The 24,396-nt window shown below is 40.1% G+C and overlaps 1 protein-coding gene across 1 annotated transcript in view; it reads left to right on the top strand.

Moving 5' to 3' along the window:
• The window catches only part of Synj (synaptojanin), a 392,031-nt gene that overhangs the window by 283,167 nt on the left and 84,468 nt on the right, over positions 1-24,396 (top strand). Inside the window, exon 15 of the mRNA XM_068387313.1 lies at positions 5,086-5,223. Coding sequence (XP_068243414.1) covers positions 5,086-5,223 — 138 coding nt within the window. The remainder of the gene's footprint in view (positions 1-5,085; positions 5,224-24,396) is intronic.

Genomic DNA, 24,396 nt, shown 5'->3' with positions numbered 1-24,396 from the left:
ACTCTTCCTTATATCTTTTCAAATACTTGATTTAAGAAAATATTTCCCTTCATTTCCCCCCCTCCCCCATCATTTATAGACTAATATTTTTGTGTTTATAGTCAGTATCAACTACACATAAAGAATAGCATTAGTCAGTTTCGGTTTTCCATTGTTTAGACTGATCCATTTATAATTACTTAAATTTTTTCTTATAAAAATTTACAAGCATTTTATTTCATTTACACCACACTGTCTGAAACTGGTCAAACTCTAAACTAAAAATAGTCTTAAGTAGGTGAATAGGTTTGTAGATTTAGTACCCTGTCTGATTTGTGTTCTAATGTGGAAGTGGGAGGAACCCCTTATTGTTTCATAAATATGAAATTCATTGAAATGTGATTTGACTTTCCAAGCCATGCTTTTAGATAGTCTTAACCTCGAGTTGAGCTTGTCATACAGAATTTTGATAAATGTCAGTTATTGTGTCAGCTTTGGTGACTGATTTCCCTCTCTAAGGTAACACTCATCATATATAACAACTCATCATTTATTATAAAGATGCTTTAAAATAGAATGCAGGCATCCAAATTTTAGGGATTAGCTGTCAAGATGGTAATGCATATATCACGACTTAATATAGGCTATACAAGAAAACTTGTGGAGTCGGCATCAAAACTGATGCAACAAATTTCAGAGGATTTCGTTCGAAATTCACTAATTGGCAACTACAATGCGTATCTGAAAAACTTATTTTTTTTCCTACATTGAAAGCTCTATCAAAAAAAATAAAGCTAACATGATGCACAAATATCAAATATATGATATTTATGATAATCATAAAAAAAATTACAGTAATAGAAATTATTTTAAAGTATAGTAATTACTTCAAACTATAGAGACGAAACTTTGAAATTTGCGTTCAACACATGACTTTCAACATTACCTATATATGCTTCAAGCAATGTGGAAAAAAATATTTAATACCATAGTGTAATGTATTATTAATTATATTTGCGAAGATGCATAAAACCGAGCCAGTATCAATATAGTATACAGTAATGGAAAAATATTGTAACCTTAAACATTATAAACCACAATTGCACCAAGATCCAATTGAGAAGTTGGGTGTGATTGGTAGTCCTGAATGTTCTTTCTAGGACCCAACTTTCGGACTCCACTTCAGCTTTGGCTACGGTTTCTACCCCTCGACTTCTTTGTATTTTATCAAAAGAAATCATAGTAACTTTCAATGTAACGCTATAAAAGTAGAAAGGTAATTTACAAATTACATTAGGCCAGTGCTTCTATGCAGTCTTCCCTGTTGCTATTCAATGTTGAACAGGGAAATTCTTTAATTTTTTCTTTTAATAAACATTTATTGAATTAACAATGACCATTTGCTGAGGAAATGTCTTCTGTGACTCTACAGTTAATCACTGATACTTATTATCAGATAAAGAGGATGACAATAATTGGAATAAAATATGCTAACGGGCAATGCTACGAGAGTTTCTAACGACATACATACAATGAATTTGTCAATTTGTTATATCCGTTTTGGCGTCTACGGTACTTTAAAGAATTTACGAGAGTCCGTCCTCAAATCATATTTCATTGATGCCTTCTCTCATATTTTATTGCATATTTACCTCTAGCTAACTATCTACTAAAGTTTGAAGGAAATTGAAATTAATGACAGCTGGGGTTGAGATGATAATGATCATGCCCCTTAATCTATCACTTTATCAACTTAAGGATTTAGGATACCTTTCAATACAGGTGGTGGGTTAGATGCTGATAGCATTGCAGGTTTGATCAAGAGGCTAAGTTAAGATTTGGTTAAGTATTTTAAGATAAAGGCAAACGCTAAGGTCCAGATATTCAGCTAGTAAGTTTGTTATGCATGTAAAGGACAGAGTTCTAAAATAGAAGAAAAACTGTGGTAAGGTAAGTCATCTTAAGGTTGAGAGAGAATACAGTACTATATGTCACAGTATTTGTTTGAGATATCTGTGAAGTGAGAAGAGAAGGTGAACCATAGTTTACATTTTCTATTTGTATCCTTCTGTGTGTATAGTACAGTTTAGGCTGGTAAGTTGGAATAGTTGGCCATCCTTATTTACGGGTATTACGTTAGAGGCCACTCTCCTACAATAAGGAATTTCGCAGATGAATTTTATGAGTGTTAAGAATTTGTGAGCTTATATGTTATATATAATACTTAGGCACAATATCCTCATCCTCTCTCCATCTAAAAGGCTATCCTATACAGGTACTTTTCACTTAACAACATACATAGTTAGCAACCCCTCAAAGTTACAACTATCTGTATGGTACTCAGTAGATAGGATGTGTTCTCAAAAATAAATTTGTAATCAGGAATTACACTTAGAATTTTAAATGTGTTGTACAGTATATAGGTAATGAGTCAATGGCAATATAAATATCTGGATGTTGATGATTCTCTGTCCTTGGCCTACTTATAATCATTTTACTAGGATTCAACTTCGTTCTGCATAATTAACACCAAACATTAGTTTTGGTTAGATTTTGTATTAACCTTTAAAGAATCCCCCCAGACCACCTCGCTGGTAACGTACCGTCATGTTTTTTTTTTTTTTTTTTTTTTTTTTTTTTTTTTTTTTTTTCTCTCTATCTCTCTCTCCCAGTTAGGGGTCATTTCACTAATGATAGTTTTCCAAAATTGATATTAAATTTTGTTTATAATTCATATATATAGTTAAATGTATGAACGTTAATTAAATGGCGGAATAAAAAACAATTAATATTACTATTTCATTTCAAAAGGTTACATAATACTGAATAAGAAATATACATCTATGCATTATTATTCTTTTGTTATCATCAAACTCCTCATCTAGTATTTCATTTATTTCATCTAAAGAAATACGCCCCCTCTTTTGGCTGCTCATTGTGAGAGAAGCAAAACAAATTACCTTCTCTGCACAAACTAGAAGCACACTAAAAGGAAACCAGTTTTCTAACATCAACAAGTGACCTTCAGAAAAAAGTTGCCAAGCAGAATACAAGTTTCCATTTAGAGCTTACATATGCTGAGAGTATTGCCAATTGGTATTCCTATACAGGTACTTACTATACGACTAAACATATTGTTACGGGTCTGATGACTTGAAACATGCATTTTAAAGTCATGAACGTAATTTCCTGTTGAAGGCGGTACCGAGTAGATCGTGGTGAACATATTATTACGTGGATGACACTTAACAGGTTAAATGATGGAATCAATGCAAAGAGTATATCTTCATAGGCAAAAATGTTTGTTTTCTAAGCCAAACCACACATCATGCGTATACATTAGAAAAAGTAATGGTCTGGGAACTCTACCCTGATGGAACACTAGATGTTACATTCCTATGTCACAGTCAAAGGCAGCACTAAGTTCAAGGCCAATCACATGAACCTCCTGACCTCAGTTAAGGGATATTTTGGTCATTGGAAACTGTGAGAAGGATAAGCACATGCTTTAAGCCTTTGTGTAAGCTAAATTGCCAACTAGGGAACAGATGAGTACCTTCAGCATACCTAATTAGATGTTTCTCTATATGAGTTTCATTTTTTTTAGAATATATGGGTATTATGGAAATTGGGTGGTAATCATCAGGGATAAAACTACCACAGACACATAAACCCAATGGAGTCACATTACTTATTCCCAAACAAGTGCATAAAGAACCTTTTCATGCTAACTAGTGAAAAATATCAGACAAGTTAGCAGCTAAGAAATCAGTTGTGTTTATAAAAGCAAAGATAAAATATCATATGGGTCTACAAATCCAGTAGCATCAAGGTCCAGTATAATTGTTTTGGTTCACTGATTATCATCATTATTTTACCTCCAGAAATATGCATCATCATGTAAATGAATAGCCAGTGGTTTCATCAGCCTCATGTAGCAAATTGATAAATTGTCAACATTTAGCTTAGACCATAAATCCCCTTTTCCATGGTAATTCATATTATTTTGTGTTATGAAATATACAAATGACAGGCATATTACAGTTGTCTGACTGGCTATGATTTGCTTGCAATGTAGCAACACTTGGAGAGTTAGAAAGGTGCAATATTTTCCTTCAACCTCAATTCATCTCACTGTTATCAGATTTGATGGTCATTGTACCAAAGAGTACTGGTAATTTTGTGCCAATATACAATACAATAATCTACATTGAATTTTCTCCATATTTTTTTATTTTTATAGTAAATATGTGGAATATACTCATGAAGCGATAGCGTAGATATCAGTTTGGCATTTTACTAGTATCAATATGTAGTAGAGATATATATATATAAAAGGATTTTCCCTTGAATGTTCCTTAACCCTTCCTGTTGAAATTACCTTTAGTTTTAGTTTACTTGTCATAATTTGAAATTTCTTTTTCTATGTCTAAGAGATTGTATTTTCTCCTAAATATTACTAATAGTTACTTATATATATGGTCTCGATTATTGAGCATCCTTAAAACTTGTGAAGTGGAATTCATCTCTGACTTTGGCTCAATTAAATATAAACCAAATTTCTTGACTGTAAAGATAACCAAATTGTTTGAATATGGCCTTGGCTTTATTAATTCATATATTAGATAGAGGTGACACTTATAAATAAAAATATATACACAATCTTGATTATAAATGGAGGGAAAATACTGGAAGCAGTGATATGAATTAGAGAAAAAGGGCACATTTAATTTTGAGCTTTTTAAAGACAGTAAGGTACTGTTTGTATATGCTACCACAATTTGACTGAAAACATAATTGCATATTTTAAGAATTAATCAGGCTTTTGACAAGTACCCAAGTTATTATGGCTTAATCTCATTTTATATCTTTGTTTACTTATCTAGAGAAATTGATGATTGGAAAAAGCTTGACAATTTTATGTAGTGTTGTGAAGGGCTTGAATCTATAAATTTTTCTTTTTCTTTTACTTGCCTTCAAGGGCAACCTTCATCTATAAATTTATACACAACTTATATTAGTGAAATAATGATAGAATCTATTATGGTTAAATTACAAAACTCATGGTTTCCCTCTTAAGGTAATTTTTTTTTTATTTCATTTCAGGGTGTTCCGCTTTGGGCTCATGACTATGTTTTCTGGTGTGGTGATTTTAATTACAGAATAAATCTCACACGGGACGAAGTTTTAGATTATGTACAGAGAAGAGAATGGAATGTGTTGCTTCAATATGATCAGCTGAAGGTAATGATTTTTTTAGTTTTTAGAAATCCCTAAAAATTTTTATACATTGTAAAAATAAATGTTGTATGATAATCATTTTTTTATAGATTTCACATGAGGTTCTTATGGGTTCCTCCTCAAAGCTCGCTCATGTCGAAATAATCCATAGATAATGGAATTTTCCATTTTCCCTCACTTCAGTAGCTTCACCCCCTAGTATAGTATACTATTGCGGTCTGTGAAGGTACTCAAGTTACAGCACTATCGTCTCACCATATTAGCCTACATGGATACGATGCATCTCCTATAAACTATTGAGAAAGTTTCAATCTTTGTAGAATGTGTCATTCTTAGAAGGGACTGGATTAGTTTGTGAAAGTTTGGCAAACCAATATCCTTGTTTCCTGGCAGACAATAACTGATTAATGCAGTGCCAGAGCATAGAAAACTGTTTCTGAGCATTTCAGTGGGCATTGTTGTGTTGTTCTGGCCTGTCATGTCCTCTTTGCCCCTACATACACTATTCTTGATTGTCATCTGCATGTTTCTGGTTACCTTTCCCCATAAAAATTTGCTCTTCAACATGGCTCACAAGGGCAAGGTTGATGATTATGTCAGTGCATCAAGGAAAAGGAAAGCTATCACCATGGAAGTGAAGGGAAGCACTAGGCCATAAATCTGACAAGGAGACTGACTTTGCTTCTTGTGGGTAATACTGCTGGTGATTACAAGTTAAAGCCCATGCTGGTGTATTAAGCCGAGATTTGAAGGACATTTTCTAGGGTCAACTGCATGTCATTTGGAGATCCTACAAGAAAGCTTGAGTGTCACTCCAAGTCTCTGAACATTGATTTACATAATATTTGGTACCAGAAGTGGAGCAATACTGTGCATCCAAGGGTTTCCTCCAAGCATTGCTAGTGCTGGACAAAGTCATAGGTTACCCTGCAACCTTGTTTAACTTTAAAGCAAATATAAAGGTGGTTTACCTTGTACCCCATGCCAATGTCTTTTTGCAGCCTATGGAACAAGGTGCCGTTGCCTCATTCAAAGATTACTACCATTGAAAGACATTTGCAGTGGCCTTGGAAGCAAATAAGAATAATAAGAACTTGACTATGAAGAACTTTTGTAAGTCATAGAACACCCTTTCAGCTGCAAAGAACATTGGTAATACCTAGGCTGAAGTTAAGCAGACAAACTCAAATGGTGTTTGTAAACTGAGGAAGCAGCTTGATTTGTAGGTGGATGCTGATGATGTCACAGAGCTACGGGGTTCCTTGGAGAGGAGTTATCTGCTGAGGACCGTGTACAACTTAGCAGATAATTGAAGAGGAGGATGAAGACATACTAAACCCCAGAACCCAAGAGATTTTAGATTTATAATCTAGAACACTGAGAGGTACATACATACATACATATACCAAGGCACTTCCCCCAATTTTTGGGGGTAGCCGACATCAACAAATGAAACAAAACAAAAAGGGGACCTCTACTCTCTACGTTCCTCCCAGCCTGACAAGGGACTCAACTGAGTTCAGCTGGTACTGTTAGGGTGCCACAGCCCACCCTCCCCCGTTATCCACCACAGATGAAGCTTCATAATGCTGAATCCCCTACTGCTGCTACCTCCGCGGTCATCTAAAGCACCGGAGGAAGCAGCAGGGCCTACCGGAACTGCGTCACAATTGCTCGCCATTCATTCCTATTTCTAGCACGCTCTCTTGCCTCTCTCACATCTATCCTCCTATCATCCAGAGCTTTCTTCACTCCATCCATCCACCCAAACCTTGGCCTTCCTCTTGTACTTCTCCCATCAACTCTTGCATTCATCACCTTCTTTAGCAGACAGCCATTTTCCATTCTCTCAACATGGCCAAACCACCTCAACACATTCATATCCACTCTAGCAACTAACTCATTTCTTACACCCGTTCTCACCCTCACCACTTCGTTCCTAACCCTATCTACTCGAGATACACCAGCCATACTCCTTAGACACTTCATCTCAAACACATTCAATTTCTGTCTCTCCATCACTTTCATTCCCCACAACTCCGATCCATACATCACAGTTGGTACAATCACTTTCTCATATAGAACTCTCTTTACATTCATGCCCAACCCTCTATTTTTTACTACTCCCTTAACTGCCCCCAACACTTTGCAACCTTCATTCACTCTCTGACGTACATCTGCTTCCACTCCACCATTTGCTGCAACAACAGACCCCAAGTACTTGAACTGATCCACCTCCTCAAGTAACTCTCCATTCAACATGACATTCAACCTTGCACCACCTTCCCTTCTCGTACATCTCATAACCTTACTCTTATCCACATTAACTCTCAACCTCCTTCTCTCACACACCCTTCCAAATTCTGTCACTTGTCGGTCAAGCTTCTCTTTTGTGTCTGCAACCAGTACAGTATCATCCCCAAACAACAACTGATTTACCTCCCATTCATGGTCATTCTCGTCTACCAGTTTTAATCCTCGTCCAAGCACTCGAGCATTTACCTTTCTCACCACTCCATCAACATACAAGTTAAACAACCACGGCGACATCACACATCCCTGTCTCAGCCCCACTCTCACCGGAAACCAATCACTCACTTCATTTCCTATTCTAACACATACTTTACTACCTTTGTAGAAACTTTTCACTGCTTGCAGCAACCTTCCACATACTCCATATAACCTCATCACATTCCACATTGCTTCCCTATCAACTCTTATCATACGCTTTCTCCAGATCCATAAACGCAACATACACCTCCTTACCTTTTGCTAAATATTTCTCGCATATCTGCCTAACTGTAAAAATCTGATTCATACATCCCCTACCTCTTCTAAAACCACCCTGTACTTCTAAGATTGCATTCTCTCTTTTATCATTAATCCTATTAATCATTACTCTACCATACACTTTTCCAACTACACTCAACAAACTAATACCTCTTGAATTATAGCGCTCATGCACATCTCCCTTACCCTTATATAGTGGTACAATATATGCACAAACCCAATCTACTGGTACCATTGACAACACAAAACACATATTAAACAATCTCACCAACCATGCAAGTACAGTCACACCCCCTTCCTTCAACATCTCAGCTCTCACAACATCCATACCAGATGTTTTTCCTACTCTCGTTTCATCTAGTGCTCTCTTCACTTCCTCTATTGTAATCTCTCTCTCATTCTCATCTCCCATCACCGGCACCTCAACACCTGCAACAGCAATTATATCTGCCTCCTCCTTATCCTCAACATTCAGTAAACTTTCAAAATATTCCGCCCACCTTTTCCTTGCCTCCTCTCCTTTTAACAACCTTCCATTTCCATCTTTCACTGTCTCTTCAATTCTTGAACCAGCCTTCCTTACTCTCTTCACTTCTTTCCAAAACTTCTTCTTATTCTCTTCATATGACTGACCCAATCCCTGACCCCACCTCAGGTCAGCTGCCCTCTCTGCATCACGTAAGATAAGATTTACTTAAGGGCCATGGATTGGCTGGTTTGTTACAAGATCTTGGAGGAGAAAAGGTGTAAATATCAAGACTAGACTGGAAAGAAAGTTACTTCAAGAAAAAGGAGATTCTTGCAACAGATCCTATACCCCCTACCGCCACTGTTTCTTTACCTCCTCCAGCTCTTTCAGTAATTTCTGACTTCCCTGCCTTAGTATCTCTAGCACCTTCTACAGATTCTCTAGCTTCACTTGTCCCAGTACTTCTAGTACCTTCGGCAAGTTCTCCAGACTCACTTGAAAATATAGCCAGCCTGCTTCTCCAGCTTTCTCATCCCCTTAAGACTGTCTCTCCCCCCTGTGCAATGCCCCTTCCAATGTGCAGGTCAATCATAGGAGTAAAGGTATGGAATTGTATTTATTCCAATGTTTTGTATCATTCAACTATGTTTGTGTCCATGTTTTTTAGTGCTAGTCATGTTTCATTAGCTTGGAAGTTAACTTTGGTTCTTACTTACGGGGACCGTCCGCTATATCTATATCTTGTATTCGTTGTTCTGATTATTCAAAATAAAGTGTCTAATCATGTTTTAGATATGTATAATACCTTCTTCATACAAAAATTTCAAGTCATTTGAGCAAAAACTTTTAGATTTATTAGCAAAAATCCTTATTTATTTTAATTTAGGTAGCAATTTCTCTAATAATATGACTCCAGTTGCATTGAAAATCATACCATAAAAACTACTTTATAAGCCGAATAGATCTCTAAGACAGAATTTTGATTTTCATGTTACTTTTTATTAATTATTTTTTTTCTTAATTTTCATCGTAGACGCAAAAAAAACCAATGTGAAGGCTCACTAACAAGTTATGTAAACCTTAAGTGTACAAATACACTTAGTGTAAGGATGTCATGAGTTACTAGCAGACTCTCATTGTTGCCAGAGTTTTCATTAGAATGCTCCAGCTGTGTACTCTTTTTCATGTTTCCCTCTCTTATTGGCTCCTTTTTTTTTTAGTTGCTCTCTGCTTTGTAAACCAAGAACCTATTGTATAGGCCATTGTATGGAAATTAGCTTGGCATGGGCAAGTCTTCCATTATTGTTTCTGCTGCCATAGAGTGTAGAATAGTCTGTCATTACAGGATTAGTGGTTATAACAGGGTTTTCTTTCTTTAGCTTAATCAGGGATGTCTTCTACAGGTGTTGAAATGTATTTGTGTTGATGGTTCAAGCAGGATTTTGTTATGGGATAAAGATCTTAATCCTCCCCTCTCTCCAATACACATATCAAATAAATACAAGAAGAGGAGATTCCATACATATGGCAAAAGCTACCTACTATCCCCTCCCTCTCTCTCTTGAATCTTTGGGTAGGGGATAGAACATCTCCACTCCAAATATATTTGTATAGACTATTGACAAACAATTCCTTGTATGTGAAAATGCTACTCAACATGCTAATATTATCATCTTTCTATTGATTAAAGTCACAAGTTTATTAAACTCCCATTAGGGGCTATTGATCTAATAAATTCCAAAGCTTTGCCTAAGCTAGAGTATAATCCAATTAAAATTATGTATCTATAACTACTGAAAGTTATCGATAAAATAAATTTCATATATTTATCTATTGTATGCAATATATATAAAGATATATATACAGTAGGGTCCCGAATTATGCGAGAATTTGGTCGATGAAAGGCCTCGTGTAATTGGAAATTCGTATATTTCGAAACACATCATGGCGGCAAACAGCAACCTACCCGTCAATTTTTTTTTCACTCCATTTCTAGCTTTCTAGCTATATATATACTGTATATACACTGTGTGTGTGTATGTATGTATGTATATATTATATATATATAAAACATATATATATATATATATATATATATATATATATATATATATATATATATATATATATATACTGTAGCTTTTATCTTAACAATACTGTAAGAAATCCTTCTTATAGATTTTTTTTTATAAAATGCTGTACAAAATTTCTTTTATGGATAAATAAAACAATAAAAAGTTGTTAAAGTTTTGATAATTTTCTATGACTGTAGTATTTACTACTGTACTATGCATAGCTTACTGTTTTCAGTATTTTCCGAATGATGTAGAATTATTTCCTATAGATACAAAAAACAAAAAAGGGTTTTCAAGGTTTGATACAGTACGTATCTAGCAATAGTTAAAAATTACAGTATAGTACTGTATATCCATGATGACACTCCCACACGTAAACACGGCCAGTAGGCGCAAGTGTGCACTAGGCTGCTGTACGATAATCACGCTTTTTTTGCCCTGAGCGGTCATTTCACTAATGATAATTTTTCAAAGTTAATATAATTTCTTTATGCTTATAATTCGTAATTATAGTTAAAAGTAGGGATATTAATTAAATGGTTGAGTAAAAAAAACAATTAATACTACTATTATTTAATTTCAAATGGCTGCATAATACTGAATATTCTAATGGGTTCTTTTTATCTTCAATCGTAAATCTTACGCCTGGATAAGCAACAAAAGGAAAGGGATAGGTCTCTCCTCTCTCTCTCTCTCTCTCTCTCTCTCTCTCTCTCTTCATATCGTTTCCTGTATAGTTTTCAAATATGTTCGTCATACATTTGTACATTATTTATCCACTTTATTCTCTCTCTCTCTCTCTCTCTCTCTCTCTCTCTCTCTCTCTCTCTCTCGGCGTTTCCTTTCCCTTTATAGTTTTGTGAAATTTCGTTGTCCAGTCATTCGGTAATGAGAAGTCATTTTCGCTTTCGGCATCGAAAGAAAACTTTGTTTCTTCAATATACTCATCACTGGAGGATTCAGAACTAGTGCTCTCATTATCAAACAGGTTATCATTATCAAATTCCACAACAAGAATATCATTTATTTCATCTAAAGAAATAACCTTCCTCTTTAGACCTTTCATTACAAAAGGAACAACAAATAACCACTTATGCATGAACGCCCGAGCGCACTGATAGGAAACCACAGTTTTGTAACATCAAGCTACCTTCAGAAAAATAGTTACCAGACATCATATAAGTTTCTATTCACAGTCCCCATATGCTGAGAGTGTTGCCAAGTGGTGATCCTATACTTACTATACGAGTAAAGTAACATCACGAGACTGACGGCTTGTAAAAGGCAATTAAAGTCATGAACGGAATATACAGTTGAAGGCGGTACCGAGTAGATCGTGGTGAACGGTTTATCACGTGGGTGACGCTTAACAGGTTAAAAAAACATTTTATATAGTTCGGTATTTTCTCTATCCATCCTCTCCCAGAAAACCTTCAAATGTGAATTATCGGAATGTGTGCAGATCTTGGCAGTGCGATAACTAGTTAGCGACTGAGAATAAAAAAAAATAAAAAGCCCGATTGACGATGCTGATGAAGAGGATATCGAATACCGACTTTTCCCTAATTGATTTTTTCTACGTTCTGTCTAATCCAATGTACAGTACATTCTTATGTAAAGGGCGAACCCCAACATTTCTTGATGCTGCTACACTTTAATTATAGATATTTTACCACCTATTTATAATCTTTATTTATAATAACATCTTTAGTAAAAGCTCTTCAATATCACTTTCAGGAGTAAATGCGTTTATGATCGACGATGAAACGTAAAAAAAACGTTTTCCTTTTAAGAAGGCGTTTTTTTAGGAAAAAAAAAACAACACGAAACAAAATTGCTCATTTTTCAATATTAATCTTACCCGATAATCATGTAGCTGTCAACTCCGTTGCCCGACAGAAATCTACGGACGGGATACGCCAGCGATCGCTATACAAGAGGGGGGTGTACTCACCAGCGCCATCTGTGGTCAGGTACTCCAGTACTTCTTGTCAACACCACCTCAATTTTTCCTCTGTCGTGCCGCCGGCAAGACCTACATGGATACGCTGTTGATTTTGGAGTCTTTGTTCACGGTTTTGGTGAAGTATTGCTCTAAAATTTAGCCTTCGCTATACAGGAAGCTTTTCCCTTAGCTTAGATAGCTTTTGGAATTAAATTGATTTATTGGTTAACGATCTTTGCTTTACTTTGGAATTCCCCCTTGACTGTTCTCTAAATTCAAGATGTCCGACCACTCTCAAGCTCCTAGAATTAGGCGATGTAGTGTTAGGACTTGTAATAGGCGTCTTCCGAAGGCCTCGGTTGATCCTCACACCGTTTGTTCCGACTGTAGGGGAAAATCCTGTCAGTTGGAAGATCGATGTGGGGAATGTGCTGGGCTTTCGGAATTCGATTTTAATGAATTCCTCAAGTATACGACTAGGTTAGAGAGGGAGAGAGTTAGGAGGAGTTCTTCTCGCTCTTTGGTTTATTCCTCCCCCCATGATCCTCAACCTTTTCCTTCCCCTGTAGTGGTGACCCCCGAACCTATTACGAGTGCTCAGCCTGATATGTCGGATATGTTACGTGCCATTCAGGCTCTAGGTGATAAGGTGGAGTCTTTAGTGAGTGACCACAATCTTCTCTTGGCAGATGTCAAGGAACTTAAAGTGAAAAGTGCAGTGGGAAGTGTTAGTGCCAGTGCTGTGCCTAGTGTCAGTGTCAGTGTTGCGCATGAGGATACTTCTGTGCGTGCCAGTCGTCCTCCCAGTCCGGGACCTCTTGCAAGCTCCCAAGCCCAGGGGAGAAGCAACGTCGAAGGGCAAAAGGGTTCGGCAGGCCTTGATCGGCGCACAGTTGTATCCTTAGTGGTTGCGGGCGTATCTGATAGAGATCGTCACTTCCACTCCCAGACGATTGAGCCCTTAAATTCCTCGTCTGCGGAAGAAGTTTCCAGGAGGAAACGCTGGACCCAGGTCTCACGACCTCTTAAACGTAAAGTCCAGACCGAGCGAGTCCAACGGCCCAGGTGTAGCCACTGGGCCAGTTCGGACTCGCCGCAGTCATCTGATGACTGCACACCTCCTAAGAGATGTAAAGCGATGCCTCAACAGGCCTCTGCTCCAACTTCTGTTGATCCCAAGTTGTCTATGCTGCAGACAATGCAGTCTCAGCTTGCGGTTTTGATGCAGGAGTTTCAGGCAGAGAAGGTTAGCACACCTCCTCCTGCGAGCGCTCCTCCACCTCTGCGCAGTCCACCCTGCCAGACGTATGATGTTGAGGCTCCTCCTGCCTCCATGCGTGAGCTGCCGCATTGGGAGTTGCCAGGTACCAGCGCTATGCAGCAACCTCCTCTTTCCTTGAGGCAGGAGCCTCTTGCTATGCGGCAACCTCCTCAACCCTTGAGGCAGGAGCCTCATGCTATGCGGCAACCTCCTCTTCCCATGAGGCAGGAGCCTCATGCGTTGAGGCAACCTCCTCCATCCATGAGGCAGCAGCCTCATGCTAAGCGGCAACCGCCTCAACCCTTGAGGCAAGAGCCTCTCTCTGCGCAGCAACCTCCTCAACCCTTGAGGCAGACGCAACCCTTGAGGCAGGAACCTCATGCTATGAGGCAGCCTCCTCAACGCATGCAGCAGCCGCATTCTTCGCAGCATGAGCCTCTTCCCATTCAACATGAACCGCATACCATGCAGCATGAGCCTCATGCCTTACAGCATTCGCTTCTGACCACGCTTGCTCCTCAGACCTCCGCAGAACCTCCTTCACCTCAGCCTCATGACTTTGTCATTGCCAGCCCTCATCCTCTTCAGCAGAGGCGTGATGATGGATCCGCTAGTGCGCATGCACCCGTTCTACAGGATTCAGCCATTCAGCATGCCGCTATACCGTCAGGAGATGAGGTTTCTGAGGAGGAAGCTGCTCACCTGGATGATCCTTCTTCTGATGTGGAGGAACACAAGTCATCGCCACCTTCCTTAGACTTTCGTAAGGTCCTGACTCTGTTCAGAGAGTTATACCCTGAACACTTCGTTTCTGCAACCCCTCGTTCTCCTCCATCCGAGTTTTCTCTAGGCATGCAGCCTATTACGTCTGCCTACACCAAGCTTGTCCTCGCCAGATCATCAAAGAGAGCTTTGAGGGTTTTAGGGGATTAGTTGCAGTCCAAGCAGCAACTGGGAAGGACATCTTTTGTGTTTCCTCCTCCTAAGCTGGCTTCTAAGTTGGGCGTCTGGTATGCCACGGGAGAGGAACCAGGCTTGGGGGTCCCTGCCTCTGCCCAGGCCGACTTCTCAAGTTTGGTTGACTCTCCCCGTAGGTCGGCTATGAGACGCTCGAAGGTCTGCTGGACTTTTTCTGATTTGGACCACTTGTTGAAGGGAGTCTTTCGCGCCTTCGAAATTTTTAATTTCCTCGATTGGTGCCTGGGGGCCTTGAGCAAGAAGACTGCCCCTTCTGACAAAGACTCGGCCATGCTGATCATGTCCTGTATGGACAGAGCAATTCGCGATGGTTCTGGCGAACTTGCTTCTATTTTTGTCTCAGGAGTCCTCAAGAAAAGGGAACACCTATGCTCCTACTTATCTACTGGTATCACCCCTTGCCAGAGGTCACAGTTGCTGTTTGCTCCTCTCTCCAAGTTCCTGTTTCCGGAGGAGCTAATCAAGGAGATGGCTGCGGCTCTTATCCAGAAAGATACGCATGACCTCATGGCCTCTTCAGCACGTAAGGCTAAGATCGTACCTTCAGTGCCGAGATCTTACCGCACCCCTGTGGCTGATACTCCTGCTACTAGATTCATTCCGCCCTTTCGTGGCAGAGCCCCCAGCCGAGGAAGTTCCCGTGCAGACAGTCACAGGGGCAAGTCCAAGAAAGGTGCCAAGTCCACGAAAAGCAAGCTTTGACTTCCCTCCTCTCCAGACAGCTGTAGGAGCCAGACTCAAGACCTTCTGGCAAGCCTGGGAAAGAAGAGGTGCAGACGCTCAGTCTGTCAAGTGGCTAAGGGAGGGTTACAGAATTCCGTTCTGCCGCAATCCCCCTCTGACCACATCTCCCATCAACCTCTCTCCCAACTACAAGGAGAAGGACAAGAGGCTAGCGTTACATCAAGAGGTGTCGCTCCTGTTACAGAAGGAGGCAGTGGTGATAGTCCGGGACCATCAATCCCCGGGCTTTTACAACCGTCTCTTCCTGGTGGCCAAGAAGACAGGAGGTTGGAGACCGGTGCTGGACGTCAGTGCGCTCAATGCTTATGTCACCAAGCAGACGTTCACTATGGAGACGACGAAGTCGGTCCTAGCAGCGGTCAGGCAGGAGGACTGGATGGTCTCGTTGGATCTGAAAGACGCCTACTTTCACGTTCCCATCCATCCAGACTCCCAACCTTTTCTGAGATTCGTCTTTGGAGAGGTTGTGTACCAGTTCCAAGCCCTGTGCTTTGGCCTAAGCACGGCACCTCTTGTGTTTACGCGACTGATGAGGAATATTGCGAAATTCCTTCACTTGGCAGACATCAGAGCCTCCCTTTATTTAGACGACTGGCTTTTAAGAGCCCCCACAAGTCGTCGCTGTCTGGAGAGTCTCAGATGGACTTTGGATTTGACCAAGGAACTGGGTCTCTTGGTCAATTTAGAGAAGTCCCAGCTCGTTCCTTCCCAAACCATCGTTTACCTGGGAATGGAGATTCAGAGTCGAGCTTTTTGGGCTTTTCCGTCGGCCCCAAGAATCAACCAAGCCCTAGAGTGCATCCTGAGCATGCTGAAGAAGAACCGATGCTCGGTGAGGCAGTGGATGAGTCTAACAGGGACTCTTTCATCGTTAGCCCTGTTCATCGAGTTAGGGAGACTCCACCTCCGCCCCCTTCAGTACCATCTAGCAGCTCACTGGAACAAGGATATGACGCTCGAGGCGGTCTCTATTCCTGTTTCCAAAGAGATGAGGGCTACTCTAACGTGGTGGAAGAACAACATTCTTCTAAAGGAGGGTCTCTCATTAGCTGTTCAGACCCCCGACCTTCATCTCTACTCGGACGCATCAGACTCGGGCTGGGGCGCGACATTGGACGGACAGGAATGCTCGGGGACATGGAACCAGGAACAGGAAACGCTTCACATCAATTGCAAGGAGTTGTTGGCAGTTCATCTGGCCTTAATGAACTTCAAGTCCCTCCTGCTAAACAAGGTGGTGGAGGTGAACTCCGACAACACCACAGCCTTGGCGTACATCTCCAAGCAGGGAGGGACTCATTCGAGGAAGCTGTTCGAGATCGCAAGGGACCTCCTCATTTGGTCAAAAAGTCGAAAGCTCACGCTGGTAACGAGGTTCATTCAGGGCAATATGAATGTCTCGGCAGATCGCCTCAGCAGGAAGGGTCAAGTCATCCCCACAGAATGGACCCTTCACAAGAACGTGTGCAGCAGACTTTGGGCCCTGTGGGGTCAGCCAACTATAGATCTGTTCGCTACCTCGATGACCAAGAGGCTCCCATTGTACTGTTCCCCGATTCCAGACCCGGCAGCAGTTCACGTGGATGCTTTTCTGCTGGATTGGTCCCACCTCGACCTGTATGCATTCCCGCCGTTCAAGATCATCAACAGGGTTCTTCAGAAGTTCGTCTCTCACGAAGGGACACGGCTGACGTTGGTTGCTCCCCTTTGGCCTGCAAGAGAATGGTTCACAGAGGTACTGCAATGGCTGGTCGACGTTCCCAGGACTCTCCCTCTAAGAGTGGACCTTCTACGTCAACCTCACGTAAAGAAGGTACACCCAAGCCTCCACGCTCTTCGTCTGACTGCCTTCAGACTATCGAAAGACTCTCTAGAGCTAGAGGCTTTTCGAAGGAGGCAGCCAGAGCGATTGCCAGAGCAAGGAGGATATCCACTCGCAGAGTCTATCAATCTAAGTGGGAAGTCTTCCGAAGCTGGTGCAGAACCAATGCAGTTTCCTCTACCAGTACCACTGTAACCCAAGTTGCTGACTTCCTGTTACATCTTAGGAATGTTAGATCGCTATCAGCTCCTACGATCAAGGGGTACAGAAGTATGTTGGCAGCGGTTTTCCGCCACAGAGGCTTGGATCTTTCCTCCAACAAAGATCTGCAGGACATCCTTAGGTCTTTTGAGACCTCTAAAGAACGTCGGTTGTCCACTCCAGGCTGGAATCTAGACGTAGTCCTAAGGTTCCTTATGTCATCTAGATTTGAACCTCTCCAGTCAGCCTCTTTCAAAGACCTCACTCTCAAAACTCTTTTCCTCGTCTGCCTTGCAACAGCCAAAAGAGTAAGTGAGGTTCACGCCTTCAGCAGGAACATAGGTTTCACATCTGAAACGGCTACATGTTCCTTACAGCTCGGTTTTTTGGCAAAAAACGAGCTTCCTTCACGTCCTTGGCCTAAATCGTTAGAAAATTCCTAGCCTTTCCAACATGGTGGGTAACGAACGAGAGAGAGTACTTTGCCCTGTCAGAGCTCTTAAGTACTATCTTAAAAGGTCAAAACCCTTGCGAGGACAATCAGAGGCCTTATGGTGTGCTATTAAGAAACCTTCGCTGCCTATGTCCAAGAACGCAGTTTCTTATTACATAAGGCTTCTGATTAGAGAAGCTCATTCTCACATGAAGGATGAAGACCTTGCTTTGCTGAAGGTAAGGACACATGAAGTGAGAGCTGTGGCTACTTCAGTGGCCTTCAAACAGAACCGTTCTCTGCAGAGTATTATGGATGCAACCTATTGGAGGAGCAAGTCAGTGTTTGCATCATTCTATCTCAAAGATGTCCAGTCTCTTTACGAGAACTGCTACACCCTGGGACCATTCGTAGCAGCGAGTGCAGTAGTAGGTGAGGGCTCAGCCACTACATTCCCATAATCCCATAACCTTTTTAACCTTTCTCTTGAATGCTTTTATTGTTGTTTTGGGTTGTACGGTGGGCTAAGAAGCCTTCCGCATCCTAGTTGATTTGGCGGGTGGTCAATTCTTTCTTGAGAGGCGCCTAGGTTAGAGGTTGTGATGAGGTCCTTTAGTATGGGTTGCAGCCCTTTATACTTCAGCACCTAAGAGTTGTTCAGCCTCCTAAGAGGACCGCTGCGCTCAGTAAGGAAGGCGTACTTATTAAAGGCAGAGTAATGGTTCAAGTCGACTTCCTTACCAGGTACTTATAATTTCATTTGTTATTTTGAATAACTGATAAAAATGAAATACGGGATACTTAGCTTCTTGATTAACATGTACACTGGTTTTCACCCACCCCCCTGGGTGTGAATCAGCTACATGATTATCGGGTAAGATTAATATTGAAAAATGTTATTTTCATTAGTAAAATAAATTTTTGAATATACTTACCCGATAATCATGATTTAATTGACCCACCCTTCCTCCCCATAGAGAACCAGTGGACCGAGGAAAAAATTGAGGTGGTGTTGACAAGAAGTACTGGAGTACCTGACCACAGATGGCGCTGGTGAGTACACCCCCCTCTTGTATAGCGATCGCTGGCGTATCCCGTCCGTAGATTTCTGTCGGGCAACGGAGTTGACAGCTACATGATTATCGGGTAAGTATATTCAAAAATTTATTTTACTAATGAAAATAACATATTTCATATATTTTGATTTTCTAAGGATAAATAAAAACAACATTAATTATAACATTATTATTACATAGTACCTGGTAAGATATCTTTTGCCGCAAAAGTTAACCTATAGACAGATGTTAAAATTGGTTAGCGAGTTCGTTATGATGTGGAGGATTTATTTTTGCTTTATTTTTATTTTTCTTTTGCCAAATCCTGTGTGAGAGAGAGAGAGAGAGAGAGAGAGAGAGAGAGAGAGAGAGAGAGAGAGAGAGAGAGAGAGAGATTGTGTTAGCGAGCGAAAGTAGTTAGTGTAACGATCGTTTGTGGTGAGGAAGACTGTTGGTATAAATGAGATTGTTTGTTTACATGTTTTAGTTAGGTTACGACATTGGTGAATGTTTCGGAGCGAATGTTTTTTTATTTGACTGCAGCATAAGGCAGTTGTGTGAGAGCTGGATTATATATATATTTTTTCGACCAGCGTGGAAGTGTTTTTTGATTTTCAAAGCTGCGATTCCTCCTTTGGAGAGACCGAATTTTGAAAGTGGATTTATTGTTGATGACCTGGCCTGTATTAAGATTTTGTTTGTACTGCTCATTTGACTGCTCAACTGTTGACGACCTGGCCTGCGTATTTGGATTGATGATGATGATGATGATACTGGCACCTGTGACTCAAGGTGTTGAGGCCGATATGGCATAGAGAGAGAGACTCCTGTTTACCATATAGTGGTAGTTTGCCGTGAAAAGACAGTTCGGCTTGTGTGTGGCGTCAGTGCTGGTGTCGCAATATTTATAAACATATATTTTGAGTTGGTGTGCGGTTTAGATTTAAGTTTGTTAGGTTTTTTTTGCGTTAATTTGGATGGGGTTTATGGTATATATAGTGTAAAGTTTTTGATGCTGGTGATTCTAGTTTAAAGTGTTAAGTTTTGATGAGTTTAAAGTTTTTTGGGATGGTTTGGTTTGATTTATTATAGTTTGTAAGAAATATATAGTTTTAAGGTTATGTTTTGTTTTGTTTGTCCTTTTGTCCAAGAGTCCAGTTGATAAAGTAAGGGGAAAGTTTGTGTTGTGGAGATAATTGTCTGTTAGAGTGATTCAAGGGTGTGGGGCTTGTTTTTAAACATCCCGCCACATTATTTTGGCGCCCGAACAGGGACTGCTGAGGTGGGATAGAAGCTGGACTGTTGGACGAAGGACGGAATTAGGTTAAGAATTTAGGATTAAGGTTGATGAAAAATGGAAGAGCAGAACAAGTTACTGAAGGAGGAATTGCGGCTGAGTAAGGAGCGTGAGGAGAGGTTGCTAATAGAGAATGAGAGGTTGAACTGGGAGAATGCGGCGATGCAGAAGGAGCTTAGGGAGTTAAAGGGGACAGTAGAGAGAGTGGAAGAATGTGTTGAGATGAGGATGCGAGAGAATGAAGAACGAATGGAGAAACGAATGGAAGATATGATGGGGCAAGTCATGGGGATGATGAAAACTATAATGGGTGAAGGTGCAGTCGGAGGAGTGTCCTCAGCTTCGGGTAATGGGTTGGTAGTGAAAGAGAAGGTTAAGGTAGGTGATAATGGGAAAGGAAGTGATAGTGATAGTAGTAATAGTGATGGTGATATTGAAGATAAGGGAATTAGGCATAGTAAGGATGAACAGAAAGGGGAGAGGAAAGATGAAAGGAAAGGTAAAAGTGATGTGAAGAAAGAGAAGAAAAAGTATCAGGCTGATAGCAAGGACGATCGTGAATGGGTGAAAGTGGTAAGTAAGAAAAAGGGTAAGAAGGGAATGGTTAAGGATAGGAATTTAAGTGTGGAAGTGGATTCATTATATTCGAATGAGGAAGAAGGTAACAAGGGAGTAGACAGTGATGATAGCAGTGAGAATGAACGTGATGTGTGTAAGACTGTGTTTATGAGAGAGGTACCTCGGTGTGAAAGGTTCAATGAGCATAGCAGTAGGGATGTATATGATTTTTTCAAGGAGTATGAGAGGTATTGTCAGGATAAGTATGGTGATAGTGAAAGAGTTTGGGCTAGGGAGTTAGGAGAATATTTGACTGGGTATTTGTTGACGATGTATGGAGTGATAATGAGTGTAGGGGACGTTGATTATGAAAGTGTGAAAACGAGAATAATTGATCAGGTAAAACGTATGAAAGGGAGTGTTAAGTATAAGCGTAAGAATGATTTTGATGAGGCAAGGATGAATGCAGGAGAAGCTATATCAATGTACGTATGTAGGTTGGAAACTTTAGCTAGGAAGAAGTATGGGGATGAAGGTATAAATGAGAATAAGGAGTTAATGAGGAAGTTTTTGGCTACTGTACCCGAGAATGTTGCTGAGTTTGTTAATTTGAAACGGAAGGAGAAAATGAGGTGGACGAAAGAAAGATTGACATGGGATGATATTTTAGAGATAGTTGAGGATTACGAGTTGGATAGGTGTATGAAAGAAAGTAAATCTGTGAGTGTAAGAACTGGAATGGAGGAAAGTGTGCCAGAATTTGTTAGTTTTAGAGATGCTGTTATGAGAGGACCGATGAGGGTAGCGGATAGTGTAGTAGATAGGAGTGTTAGGGCGAGTAATGTGGGAATACCTGTAAGGACAAATGAAGGGTTTAGGCAAGGGAATCAGGTTTGGAGGGATAGGAGTGCTAGTGCGCCGCAAGATAGGTCAGGTAGTTGTATCCGTGAAGAGAAGTGTTATAGATGTGGGAAAGTAGGACATAAGAAGAATGAATGTAGATGGGCTCTTGGTGCTTGTTTTGGATGTGGTGAGGTAGGGCATAGAATTAGCGAGTGCACGAAAGAGAAAGGGGTAAAATGTTATCGGTGTGGTATGACAGGGCACATAGCGAGTGGATGTCGGAGTAATCGTACAAATGTGATTTGCGGTAATTGTGGTAAGGATGGGCATTATGCTAGAATGTGCAAGGAGCCACGGGGTAAGTGTACTGAATGTGGTGCAGATGGGCATGTAGCTAGGGTATGTAGAAAGAAGGGATTAGGCCAGCCAGGATGTTCGGGAAACTAGAGTGTGAGAGGGTTCAGCTGGGTGAGTCCTCCTGTGTATGTGGAAGGAATAGGATCAATGTTTGTGAGAATGGGATGAATAATTGGTTGGAAATGAGAAAGTATGAATCTAGTATGCATGAGAAGTTAGGGCTGGAAAATAAACAATTAGTGTTAGTTGAATATAGGAAAAAGAGGCGTTTGAAAGTTTTAAGTAAGGATGAAAAAAGGGAAAATTTTATAAGTAAAAGTGAGAATAGAAATAAGTATGACAAGGGTGTAAATGTGCAAGTGTGTATGGAAGATAAATGTGTTAATACAGATGAATCATGGCTGAGTATGAATGATACCTATAGTGTGTGTGGCTTTTCCTTAGGTGATGTAAAAGAAAGGATGACGAATGCGAGAGTGAGAGATAGGAGAATGATTAGTAGTATGAATGAATCTTTTACTAAAGTTGAGAATGTTTTTGATGAAATGGATGAACTGTTTACAGAAATGAGTGTAATTATAGGGCCAGATGAGAACGAGGTAGATATGATTGTACATGATATATTAGATGATAGGGATTTAGATAGGAATAGTGTTAATGTAGCTAATGATTGTGATAAGGAAGAAGTGAATGAGAGAGTATATGGAGGCCCAGTTACTCGGAGTAGAGGTCCCGTTCCCGACTGCGACTGGGTTATGAAAAAAATAATGTAAGTGTTGTGTGAGAAGGATTTGGCAAAGTAAGGGGGGAGGAATGTGGAGGATTTATTTTTGCTTTATTTTTATTTTTCTTTTGCCAAATCCTGTGTGAGAGAGAGAGAGAGAGAGAGAGAGAGAGAGAGAGAGAGAGAGAGAGAGAGAGAGATTGTGTTAGCGAGCGAAAGTAGTTAGTGTAACGATCGTTTGTGGTGAGGAAGACTGTTGGTATAAATGAGATTGTTTGTTTACATGTTTTAGTTAGGTTACGACAGTGGTGAATGTTTCGGAGCGAATGTTTTTTTATTTGACTGCAGCATAAGGCAGTTGTGTGAGAGCTGGATTATATATATATTTTTTCGACCAGCGTGGAAGTGTTTTTTGATTTTCAAAGCTGCGATTCCTCCTTTGGAGAGACCGAATTTTGAAAGTGGATTTATTGTTGATGACCTGGCCTGTATTAAGATTTTGTTTGTACTGCTCATTTGACTGCTCAACTGTTGACGACCTGGCCTGCGTATTTGGATTGATGATGATGATGATGATACTGGCACCTGTGACTCAAGGTGTTGAGGCCGATATGGCATAGAGAGAGAGACTCCTGTTTACCATATAGTGGTAGTTTGCCGTGAAAAGACAGTTCGGCTTGTGTGTGGCGTCAGTGCTGGTGTCGCAATATTTATAAACATATATTTTGAGTTGGTGTGCGGTTTAGATTTAAGTTTGTTAGGTTTTTTTTGCGTTAATTTGGATGGGGTTTATGGTATATATAGTGTAAAGTTTTTGATGCTGGTGATTCTAGTTTAAAGTGTTAAGTTTTGATGAGTTTAAAGTTTTTTGGGGGGAGTTTGGTTTGATTTATTATAGTTTGTAAGAAATATATAGTTTTAAGGTTATGTTTTGTTTTGTTTGTCCTTTTGTCCAAGAGTCCAGTTGATAAAGTAAGGGGAAAGTTTGTGTTGTGGAGATAATTGTCTGTTAGAGTGATTCAAGGGTGTGGGGCTTGTTTTTAAACATCCCGCCACAATGATCGGCGATGGAACGTACCAAACAAAGTAATGGGTTTGGTTGTGGTGACATGTTTGGCAGTAGCATGATATAAAATAGTCTTTATTCTGATGGTTTTTAATTTAAAGTTTAATGAATAAGGATTTTTCACCATAATCACAATGTAAGTATAGAAATTAATTAGTACAAATATGGAATATTATACATATAGGTGTTGGACAGTTAGGCTAGGCCTAGCGACAAGTTCACACAACAGATGGGCAAACCTTAACATTTTTCATCCAAAACTAGTCTTAAAATGTTTGAACAGAAATCTTTCTCTCACATTCTCCCCCCCCTTCTCAGACATCGGGGAACCATCACCCCCCCCCCCAATACAATTAAGAAAACAATAGATTTCCTACGCTTCGCGGTGCTTGACTCGCGGATTTAGAATGCTCCTCGCAGATAGAGGAAAATTAATTTTTAAAAACTATCGATCGCGTAATTGAGGAATCGTGTAATTAGAACACGTGTAATTCGGGACCCTACTGTATATATATATATATATATATATATATATATATATATATATATATATATATA

The sequence above is a fragment of the Palaemon carinicauda genome, chromosome 1 (genome assembly GCF_036898095.1).
Source record: "Palaemon carinicauda isolate YSFRI2023 chromosome 1, ASM3689809v2, whole genome shotgun sequence".
In the NCBI taxonomy this organism is placed as follows: Eukaryota; Metazoa; Arthropoda; class Malacostraca; order Decapoda; family Palaemonidae; genus Palaemon; species Palaemon carinicauda.
This window is presented reverse-complemented; position numbering and strand designations above follow the sequence as displayed.